This window comes from Diadema setosum, chromosome 17 (genome assembly GCF_964275005.1).
Source record: "Diadema setosum chromosome 17, eeDiaSeto1, whole genome shotgun sequence".
Lineage (NCBI taxonomy): Eukaryota > Metazoa > Echinodermata > Echinoidea > Diadematoida > Diadematidae > Diadema > Diadema setosum.
Genome location: NC_092701.1, coordinates 19,040,540 through 19,052,795, shown reverse-complemented (window position 1 = coordinate 19,052,795; position 12,256 = coordinate 19,040,540). Strand labels below are relative to the sequence as shown.

Here is a 12,256-nt window from a genome sequence, read left to right as displayed (position 1 = left end):
AGAACTCCAATGCCACACACTCCATATCTTGGAGTGGGGGGATGAAATTTAGGTTGTCACCCATTACTGTATTTGCATCACGCATTTTCCTGTGAGAATGCATAATTAGTGTTTTGAAAAAAAAAAAAAACATGAACAGTGATGCTTTCTCAATCAGGTCATGCACTTTGGTAGCCAGAACAAAAAGAAAGAAAGAAAGAAAGAACGAAAAAGAAAGTGGAATTCAGAGCGATGTTTCAGTTCACAGTTTCAGCAAGATTTTGAAACCATCAGGTATTTCAATCTCCTCCATTCCTCCACACATCAAGCCAAGTCTTGATGATGAGTTTCTCCTGACTCCTAACCTGGATGACAGACTGCGGATCCTTCGGGTTCGATCCTCTGGTGACGAAAAATGAATCAGAGGTAACAAATGAAATGGAACTTTACACTTGATACTTGATAAGTGTGCAACCAGAAAACAATCGTGGCATGAAACTTTCACAAATTGCCGATCAGGATGGTGTGCGGTATTTGCACTGGCAGGCAATACATCGTTTAGTCAAAAAACTTTTGCACGCATTTTACTTTAATGAATTGTGATTCCCTAGGAAATTCGCGAAAGTCTAATGCATGCAAAAATTTCAGGTTTTACCGTAAGTATGAGATGCTGTACACTTTACACTTTGACATTGTCAAGGCAAGGAAATTTGCGAAAGTTTCATGCATGCGAAAATTTCAGGTTTTACAGTAGGTGCTGCTTTACAATTTGACATTGTCAAGTGACTTGCTGATTTTTTCAGATGTCTTATTGCCCAACAAAACCTGATGATCTATTTCTGCATCTTAGAGATTGATGCGTCCCACAAACTTGAAATGAAGTACAAGTATGACAGGGAAAGAAGGTAGTTCACCAAAGGGCAATTTTATGTATCATCAATACGAATGGATTGTTGGGTTTAGCAAAGTGAAATCTTATTAACATTTTCATTTTTCACAATACAGTACTGGAAGAGTGCCCACACTTAGTATTACATGAGATGAGTTAAGTATATCAGCTTAAACAGCAGAAAAGAACTATCTAAGTACAGTGCACTCCTATTATAATGAACAGGGTTATAACGAAACTCCGGTTACAACAAAATCAAATTATGCGCTGCAACATTATTGGCTCTATGCTTTTTTATTGTTTATTTAATCGGTTACAACAACATTTTGATATAACGAAAGAAGACTGCCGGTCCCGAGGACTTCGTTATAAAGGGAGTCCACTGTACGCAGACAAATATTACCATGTGCTGAAGGAATACTGATTCATCCATCCCTCCAGTGAAAGCCATGGAAGACAACAGATACCGGTATCTTACCTTAGATCGAGGTGATGCGCTCCCTGTGGTACAGGAATGGCTACCAGGGATTCGGACAGGCTCTCTGTGATCCCGCCCTCTCTCCACGGGTCAAGCAGGCCGTTGGAGAAAATGATGTTGGAGGACTGTGAGAGGCCTAGGACATTTTTTTTTTTAGAAATGAAAATTTTATTCATTTCTATTCAATATAATTCATGTTGAAATTACTCATATCAATTCAATGTGAGTCGATCTACATCATTCAATTGATTTCCATCAAATGAACACACACAATCGTTCTGTATATGCCATATATTTAGCGAGTCTAAATTTTTCATGAATCAGGACTTCCCGACTATTTGGCAAGTGGTTAAATTCGCGATCGTGGAGTACTGTACTGAACAGAGAAATTTATATGTGTGCGTCACGTTGGGATCAGAGTCATTATTTTCACATGTCTTTAATTTTGCAAAGAGCACTTGACTTACAAATTTGCGAAAACAAAAACCTCACGAAATATGCAATTGCCACCTTTTGAGATTGTGTACAATGCATTTGTGTATTAAAGGGAAGACAATATTTTCACAAGTTGCTAATTTTGTAGATATTGTTTGACTTGCATAAACCCACAAAACAAACTACAGCAAATTATACTGTGCGTACAGTCATCTGTTCATTAAATACCAATGCCGCATACTGCTAACCTTTTCCTAAGCCCTGTACTGCCAACCAGTCGCCTCGAGGAACGACGCCATACTTGTCTTTGCAGTACTCCGTCCGCATCTCCAGGGTGAACGGCATGCTGGGAAACATGTCTGTCACGTTGGTGCTCCCAGCTGGCATAGTGACCTCAGTGCAGGCCTGTGTGACAGGAATACAGATAATAGGAACGAACAACAAACACAGACAATAGGAACGAACAACAAACAAACAAACAAGTTGGAGCAGAAACGAACTGACATTTTCTAATATGGGGCATTAAAGGGGAAGGCTAGTAACTGATCAGTGGGAATCAGTGGAAATGCTGGGAGATGATTGTTCCAATCCTTATTGGATTCATTCAAGAGTTCATTGTATATCTATTGTTGTGTGAAAATGATTTGCTTCAGAATGGTCTCACATTCAAGTAATGTGCAGTTTAATGCTTCCAGGTTAGCGTCCCTGGTCAGTGACGGAGCATTAATCTGCATATTACTTGAATATGAGACCGTTCTGAAGCAAATCATTTTCACACAACAATAGATACACAATGAACTCTTGAATGAATCCCATAAGGATTGGAACAATCATCTCCCAGCATTTCCACTGATTCCCACTGATCAGTTACTAGCCTTCCCCTTTAATCTTATATGGCAAAGTGGTTTTCAGACACACGCTATTCAAATCGTAGCAGCAGCATAGGCTAAACAGACAACAAACTTAATATGTTTCTGCACATGAAGCTTTTTTTTTTTTGCAGCTGCATGCAGCAATCCTTAGTTTTCTTTTTTTTCTGTCTTTCTATCTCTTCTGCTTGTGTGTAAGTTTTACGCATGAATATTTCTTTCTGACGATGGTTTGTTGACATATATGCAAAGTCACATGCACAGACTCATCTATGTAATGTTGGCTTCCTACAAAGAATAATTTCTACATAGTTTGGCTTGAGATGAGTATTTGCTTTCCCCTTTAAGTATGGACAGGAAAACAAACTGCTGGATATAAACTGGCAATCTTGAGTTAATAAAAAAAAAGAGGAAAAGAGAAAAAAAAAAAGGACAAAAGTATGTCAACACAACAAATAAGGGCACATCATAGCAGACATCTTTTGTGACCATCATGATAGCTATGACAATGTAAAAGACAAAACATAATGTATAAACAATTAGACGTTGCACATTTCTAACTTTCTGTTTCATTTCCTACTTGTATTTTGCATCACAAAATCCCAACCCACCTGATAGTCCCAGGCAGTGCTATCTGTGCCAAGACCGCAGCCCGTCGGATCCGCACACTGGATGAACTCGGTGAATATATCGAAACACTTCAGGGGAGTGCTGCTACTGTTGTAGTACAAGGCTGTGAGAAGACAGATCACTTTGCATTATTCTTAACTGAAACATTAACCAGTAGCATTAGAAAACAAAATTGTGTCTTTCATACCATGGTTCAAAGGATAATCCTTTCAGAGAACACAATACACATGAATAAACAAACAAACCTGTGAAGACAATACAACTTTTTGATAACAGAGAAATTCTAATGGTCCAAAATTTAATTGGTGCATTTTCAGTTTATCCATATTCAGAACATCTTAAACATGGCAAAGAAAGAGGGATTTTGCTGGTGAGCAGCAAGTTAGATAACTGCTAAGGAGTTGTGAAATATGTTGGTAAGATGTGACCAAAGCAGTGATCATTATCACCATTACCATCATCATCATCATCATCACTATTATTATCATCATCATCATTATCATCATCATCATCATCATCATCATCATCACTATTATTATCATCATCATCATTATCATCATCATCATCATCATCATCATCATCATCATCATCATCATCATCATCATCATCATCATCATCACTTTTATTATTATTATCAGCAGCAGCAGCAAAAGCAGTAGTAGCAGCACCATTGTGATCATTATCCTATATTGCCAGCAATTAAACTGTTCCAAATGTCATGACTTGAACACAAACTTGGTAATAGACAATGAAGAATCTTGACATGCCAGCTAGCATCATAACTCTTGGTTGGAGGGCAAGACACTTCAGTTATCTCCCAACATCTTACCTGATGCCTTTGCAAGACCTTCCATGGGTGTAGTTTCTGTGTCCAGAAGCAGCTTACAAGACACCTGAAAAATACAAACAAAACAGAATTAGCACCAGCATGAAGCTCTCTTCCAAATCAAATAATTAGATTAAAACTTTATAAATCAAACTTTTCATAATCATTTTCATTTCTCTAGCAGAACATCATTCAGAAGTAAACTGCTCCTATACACATAATGAGGTTGACAACACAGTTGTCAAAAGTGTACATATAATTCATTCAATCCTTAATGCAATTCCGACATAATCACCATGTTCTGAAAAGTACTGTAGAAATGTCAGCAGTAGCAGCACTCTTCTTCTTCTTCTGAACTTCTTCTTTAATCATCATCATAATCATCATAATCATCATCACGTCACTGCTTCTTAATCAGTACTATTAACATTGCCATGATCAATATCTTCCCTGTTGCCATTTTTCATTTCCTACTATTTTTATGGTTGGAGTGAGAACACACTAGGATGTTGCATGAGACTCACGTTGACAGGGTTTGCCGGTAGGCTTCCCATGAAGGAGGCGCTGTAGGGGTAATCCAGCATGGCCTGGAAGGTGAAGGAGTTTCGGATCCATCCCAGGAGGTGGTAGACTTCAGACTTGGCGACAAGGGTCTTGCACAGCTTGAACGCCTCGCTGATCTCCTTAAAACCTACGCATGCAAGTTACGAGGCATATTAATCTGTATCTTCATGAAGCGAAAGATAGTTGGTTGTGCGCTGTCTGTCACATTACCTGTTGCTTTAAGGGGATCGTACAGTTTTGGTTGAGAACTAACTTCAGGTTTCTAACATTTTTTGGAGAAATAATGAGAAACCTCTCATGAAATATGAAAGCATGTAATTCCCAGAGGGATTCAATGTTTATTTCATTAAGATTGGTTTTGAAATGTCTGAGATATCCAAGACAGAGCAAGCCTAATAAAATGTGGGACCCACCTTTTATTTGGCTCGCTTTGCTTTAATTTGTTTTGGATATCTCAGCCATTCCAAAACCGATTTTCATTTAGTAAACTTTAAATTCCTCTTAAAATGGTATGCTCTGTATAATTTCGTAAGTAGTTTTTTTGTTATCTTGCAAAAAGTTATAAGCTTAACCCTCATCTCCACCAATACTGTACCATCCCTTTAATGCCAGTTTCCTTTTTTTTTTTTTTTATTGTTGTCATATCAAATACTTCAAAAACTTAAAGGTTTCTTTGGTAATTAAGTGCTCTTTTACAGAAGAGTTTCATTTCTTCATTAACATACTTAAAAGTACTTTGGGCCCTACCTTGATAGCTGCAATATTCTCTGGTATGCACATGCACAAAATGTTCTGTGGTTATGACCATCTGCAAAATCGTTACTGCTGAGATTCAGCATTGGAGTACAGTGGTCACCGCTTAATCAGGAGGGGTTAGTAGACAAGATTTTCTCCTGTTTAAGGAGGACTGCCGCTTAACCGCTTCTGGTGAGGAAATGAAATACCTATGATTATTTCTAAGGATTTACTTATCATTGCTAGGCACTACTGATTGGCAATGGAAGTGTTTCAGCCAAAATTTGTTGCAATAAAGCGGCTCATAGTTCTGATTAAGCAGTGGAAATAATGTAATTGTTGCATCAAACTTTAAAGCTGTTCCTGATTATAGGGTTAGCACTGTAATGCCATGTGATACGACCGCACCCTAAAAAAAAAATTTACTTTAAAGAATGTAAAGGAATTAGAGCGCTCACCCTGCGTGCCTTCATCTGCCAACTGTTGCAGCTTCTCAAAGCCAGCTCTGACAATATCAGGACACTTGGTATTGACATCATGGAAGTCCTAGAAGTCATTAACAAGAACAGAGCAAAATATGGTTTAGTGAAGATACAGAAAGATGATGAGAACCAACGAAGAACTTTACAATACATGAAGAAACTCATGTAAAGGGATACCCAGTTTGGGTTTCTTTGTGCCTGGGACACACACTACTTGACACATACTTAAACACATAGACGTTCAACCAGAGGTATGAAACATGCTATCATATTCACATACTTTAATCAAATTTCTACAGAGCATAACGAGTGGTGCAATATGGCTATTTAAGACTGGCGACTGGCCTAGATGCAAATTTAAAGGCACAATTTACCATTTCCAGATGAAACAAAAACCCGGCATTAGTGCTTTAAAATAGTAACAAAATGTGAGGTTGGGATAGAAACAACCACTGTAAAAATTTGAATCCGTACAATCAATGTTGAGTATTCTTAAATAGACAAAATATAAACAATAGTTATAATAAAAATGTTGTCAGATTAAACCGTCTAGTTATGGTTTAATAAGCAAAATACTGATATCTCCTTATACTTTAGGCTTTATGGCAAAAATTTGGTACGGTAGGATGTTTTGTGATACAACAGACCTACACATATGCATCAAATGTGACATCTTGAACATTTTTTTAAGTCGCTGTTCCCAAAGGTAAACAGGACCTTTAAAGAGCAACCCCTGGGCTGTGGGCATACCTTTGTGACTTGCTCAAAGAAGTAAGTCTGCGATGATTGGTTGGCAGTGCTGAGAACGGGGGCGCTGGCCGCCAGAGCCCCCTGGATGATGTGGGGATACTTGAACCTCATGTACGCACTCAGCATTCCTCCATAGCTAAGATTTGAAAAGCGAGTGACAATGAAAGGTACTGTATACGCTGAATATTTCGCAAGGTTTTTATTTTCACGAATTTCGCGAGTCAGGTGCTATTCGTGAAAGTAAAGACATGCGAAAATAGTGACTCTGATCCCAATGTGAATGTGATGTACGTGTTTACACTTCTCCGTTCAGTACAGGACTCCACTATCGCAAATTTAACCACTCGCGAAATCGTCAGGAATTCCCGATTCATGAAAATTTAGATTCGCGAAATATATGGTGTATACAGTGATCGACTTGGAGGATATTAATGGCACTCATTAGAATGGTAAAGACTTATGACAAATAAGAACATAAGTATGGTTATAATTAAAATGATTTCCATGGGCCAGAGTAAGAAGTGATGCAAATAGAGAATGTGTTTGATAATATATGTCTGTACTGTAAAACCAGAAATATTCATTCACGGCATGAAATTTTTGCAAATTGGAGCCAAAAGTCTTTTTGTGCCTTTAATTCCGGGGATCATGGTTCCTTGCAAAATCCGTTAAAATTTCTGGTTTTATGGTATACTGTGTATGCATATATACTGTATATATATGTATGTATGGATGTATGTATAAATAGATACATAAACCGACAAATGGACAGAGAGAGAGAGAGAGTAAGAGATTCATATAGTCATAGACATATAAATGTGGAGAGAGGAAAACAGTTCATGAAAGTGATCCAATAAAAAGGCCTAAGTTGAAGTGGTTTAAAGGGATGGTACAGTATTGGTGGAGATGAGAATTGGGCTTTTAACTTTTTGCGAGATACCAATAATACACTTATGATATAGTACAGAGCATACCATTCTAAGAGGAATTCAAAGTTTATTTGATGAAAATCGGGTTTGGAATGACTGAAACATCCAAAAACAAAGTAAAACAAAGCGATCGTAATAAAGTGTGGGTCCCACACTTTATTAGAATTGCTCTTTTTTGGATATCTCAGCCATTTCAAAACCAATTTTCATCAAGTAAACGTTGAATTCCTCATAGAATTACGTGCTCTTTCATATTTCATAAGAGGTTTCTCATTATTTCACAAAAAAAAAAATGTTAGAAACCTGAAATAAGGTCTCAACCAAAACTGTACAATCCCTTTAAAGGTTTAATTGGTAAATACCAAAGATATATATGTGAATGTGTAGAGATGAATAATTGCACATAAACACAGATTTTAGATACATCAGATGATAGTTGGAATAATATTACCACATGAATACATATCAAGAGGTACATTTATAGAAAGATAGACAGAAATTGTTGATGGTTGTGCTAGAAAACTTCCTTTTGCAAAACCCTCATATCAACTGTACTTGGACAGAATAACACAAAATCTCTCCACCCCCTTGTATATGCCTGTAACTTTAGTTCTAACGTATATTAAATGAAACAGTAAGATATTTTTTGCTTGCTTTTATTTCTGCGTTCCTTGTGTTTGCATTTCTATCTGCACCATGACTTGACTCTCCTTTAGCCTGAATTTAACAGGTCTTGTACATAGATTTTCTTTTGAAAGTGAAAGTGTAATTGATGAAAAGATGATCTAGTGAAGAGCGTAATATATATCCTACCTTTTATTTCCGTGTTCCTTGTGTTTGCATTTCTATCTTCACCTCTGTTTGCATGACTTGACTTTTTTAACCTGAATTTCATACGCCTTGAAAATAGTTAATATGCTTTTGAAGATGGAAATGAATGTGAAATTGATGCATGATCTCATGAAGAGATTTTGAAAGTAAGTCTATCGACAAAGAGAGCTAAATAAAATATCTCCAGAGATACCAGACTTGTAACACAACAAGGAATGTTCTTGAAGTTCTGATTGAATATATCCTGTTATTTTCTTATCATATTCATTGTTTCATTTCAGCAGCTTTTCATCACAAATATCTCAACTTCACAAAAATGGAGTTATTTCATTTTATGATAAAACTCTTCATACATATATATCTAACCTTCCACCAAAGGCAATCACAGGACAGTCCTGGGCTTTCAGATCTGCCCGTAGTGAGGTGATGAGTGTGGCGTAGTCTGCTAGAGCTTGCTCCACTGTCAGGAGGCCCAGGTTGGATGGGGTGAAAGACTCGTTCCCGAAGGGCAGGCTCTTCCCATAATATCTCTGAAATTTATTGAAAATACAAGTATAAAATATTCATCATACTCAGTTGTGAAAGTCCCACACATTCAATTTTGTGCAATCATGTGAGTGGCAGAATGCATTCAGCTTGAAACAAGTGGTTTGGTTAGGAGGGCCACTCCATCTGGGAGTTCTAATATCATGTCAATAAATAAGATCAAGATAGAAACTTCACTTAGCTCTCATTGCAGATGGTGTATGGTTCTCCACTTGGACATGAATAGGTTTTTTGTTCAAAACTTTGATACAGTTACAGATATAATCAATGATTTGATTCCTGATCAATGATGCATGCTAGTCTCCGAAGTCAGCAAAGGGATATTGTTCTCATACTCATTCTCAATCTATTCAAGATTAGCAGGCTATATATGGGTGTCTCTTACATGATGACAATAGAAAGTAAAAGAAATTGAGTAAATCAGTAGTTAGCATCACTTAATCTGTTTTGTCTTAATACAATATTTCTTTGGGTATATGGGGGGGGGGGGGAGGCATGGCACCATAACTAAAAAGCAAAACAAATTGCAACACAATAATCAGATGGATTTACTGTTCTTGGAAGAAGAAATGGAAGGAAAGAGGATGAAAATGATTTCAACAAAGAAGGAGAAGAAGAAAAGAGAAGGTGGAGGAGAAGGCGGAGACTGGAAAAGTAGGAAGAGGAGAAAGAGGGGGAGAGAGGAGGCTATGGAATAGGAGCAGAAAAAGGAAAAGATGAGGAAAGGGAAAGCGGAAGGAGGAGAGGAATGGGGGGAGTGATTAGGAAAATGAGCAGAAGAACACAACAAAGCAGAAGAGGGAGTAAAATAGGAAGAAGAAGAGGAAAAAAGGGAGGAAGGAGAGAGGAGAAGAGGTTGATGAACTTGTACTGGAAGAAAAAGTTTCCAAAAATGAACAGGACTTGGAGGAGAATAGATGAAAAGGAGGAGAACAGGATAGTAGAAATCGACTCACATGTTCGGCAAAAACAACAAGAGCTTCAAACTCTGGTGCTATGTCAAACATGAACCCGGTGTTATCAAAGAAGGCCTCAAGTGGTCCTTCGTTACCCGTGTAGAAGAAGATGGGACCTGATCCGTTGTTCCAGTAGTTCTCTGCCAGAGAGAAGAGCAAGAAAGTGAAGTGAAGGTTTGTGATAATTAAAGGTAGGTTGTCATAAAAGTTACCATTCAACTCGCTTTGTACCATGGCATTGGCAACTTGTGCGCAAATGATGCCAATTACGTGTCGTCATGGGCGATTCAGGTGCAACTTGTTACACGTGATATGCAACACTCTTTTCAAAGCAACCACCTATACACAGCCCTGTTGCTGTACACTTTCGCATGGCATCTGGTTGGGCTACAAGGCCAAGCAACAAGAAGACACGTACGTTGGTGCATTTAGACAAGAGGTTCAATCTGAATGGATAATCGAACAAGTATTACATCAAAATCTCATGGCATGCCTAGCTGCTCTCTGCATCCGAGTAATGGCTTTCCACCAATTTGCCAATGTTTTTCAAATTGTGATCACACTGATGCTTGTGTCTCATTTCTTTTTTTTTTCTAATGTAAAAGGGTAAGCTCTTTCAACAAAAGCGAATATTTCACAGTTATCTTCTTCTCACTTTATTTCATGTCCTCTTCTCACTGCACTTATACATGGTCAGTCAACCCGAACTCTAGTAAACTACAAATTGGCTTACCTGTCAAAAAGTATCTCTGTCGAAACGTCTGCTGCCCGTAACTCTCCGAGTTGAAGTGGTCAACCGTCTGGTCAAAATACTTCTCGACGTACGGGTATCTGTACTGAGGTAGATCTAGTGGGCGGGAGTGGACTTGCTGTCGAGGAAGATGAAGAAGGGAAACAGAAGCAACAGCAGAGATTCCCGCAGAAATGAGCAGTATTGCAGCTGGTACTAGTGGTAGGACGTTTTTGAGAGCCACGGCCATGGCTGACTGAGACTCTGACTTCTGTAGGCCCTACAACAACCTCGGCAAAAATCAGCTCCAAATCAAGAAATGGTCGGTATCAAACTGGAAAGGATGAAGTCTTCTAAAGTTCTGTTGTCGACCAGACCAGCGACTGCTTGTCCACTTTTATTCCATCACGAGCGGAGTCACTGTATGCTGCTCATGATTAACTATACATAGCCCAGTCGCTGTATAAATAGCGTCTGGTCGGGCTAGACTATGATAATGAATACGTGTAGAAACTATATCAAAACTAATTACCGGTATGAACATTTATATCCAGTGACAGCAGCGATGCTATTATACTCCCTACCTCACGACCTACAGTCGCTAGCCGACGACTCAAGTACCGTACCGGCGTACACCACAGAACTCTTCTGTGGCGTACACACACGAGTCAGGTGACAGCCCGAATCACGTGTTATCAGCAAGTCATGTGAACGAGCCATTGTTTTGTGTTATTCTTTTGTCTGGGTTTTTGGCGGGCGGGCGGTAGATATGGGGGTAATGAACGGGTAGGTACAGAGAGGGGCGGTAGCTCTTTGTAATTTCAAAGTGATCGGCTCTGCATGTACAGACTGTAAGTGTAGGCAAGCAGCTTATTTAGGGCCTAGTACTTGTAATGAATAAATAAAGTCAATTATGAAGGTGGTATGGAGTGGAAATACGCTACAACATCCAACCGGGCCCTGGTAATAGATGTCATTTTCGAGAGTGTTTTTTTTTTTTTCTTCTTTCTTTTGGCTTTTTTTTTTTTCACATGCCCAGCACTATTTCTAGCCTTAGTGTTTGTGACTATAAATGGCTTTTGAAAAATGCAAAAAACATACAATTTCAAACAGAAAACTTATAAATCATTCGAAGTGAATTGCAAAAGAATTCATTATAATAGTTCGTATTTTGTTTCAGAAAGATTGCAAGACTAGATATACCCCACAAGTCTAATAAATGACCATATCAGTGACTGTAAGATAGAGGAAATAAACCATGTGCATAAATAGGGGCCTATACCGGGGTACCAATTAAAGCTCATCCTTAGCAAAGGCCCTGTGGCCTGGGCCACCAGAAATAGAGGCATGCACCAAATTTAAGAAATGATTTTTGTTTTTTTTTTTGTTTTTGGTTTTTGTGGCCCGATTGCGGCTACCGTACCAACAGTTTATGAGTCTGTACTTATTATTATTTGGTATTTATTTTTTCGCATCCAGAAAAGGAAGAATATCTGATGGCTAAGTGCTTGATAACTGCATGTATTTCAACTGATTGTCGTGACCATGCAGGGTTGCAAGATTCTGGTCTTAAAATGGCTCAGTCTCAGTCTATTTTACGCTCAACTTCGGCAGAAAGATTTATCTC

At 38.3% G+C, this 12,256-nt stretch overlaps 1 protein-coding gene across 1 annotated transcript; it reads right to left on the bottom strand.

Annotated features, from left to right (window-relative positions):
• LOC140240883 (dipeptidyl peptidase 2-like) lies at window positions 1-11,000 on the bottom strand. Its single transcript, XM_072320661.1, has 11 exons — window positions 10,633-11,000; window positions 9,900-10,039; window positions 8,764-8,927; window positions 6,638-6,773; window positions 5,864-5,951; window positions 4,631-4,797; window positions 4,110-4,173; window positions 3,262-3,383; window positions 2,030-2,186; window positions 1,347-1,482; window positions 1-381 (listed from the first exon to the last, which is right to left on the bottom strand). The coding sequence occupies exons 1-11, from the start codon at window positions 10,877-10,879 to the stop codon at window positions 279-281; spliced, it is 1,524 nt and encodes a 507-aa protein (XP_072176762.1). The 5' UTR covers window positions 10,880-11,000; the 3' UTR covers window positions 1-278.
• Between the last annotated feature and the right edge of the window lie 1,256 nt (window positions 11,001-12,256).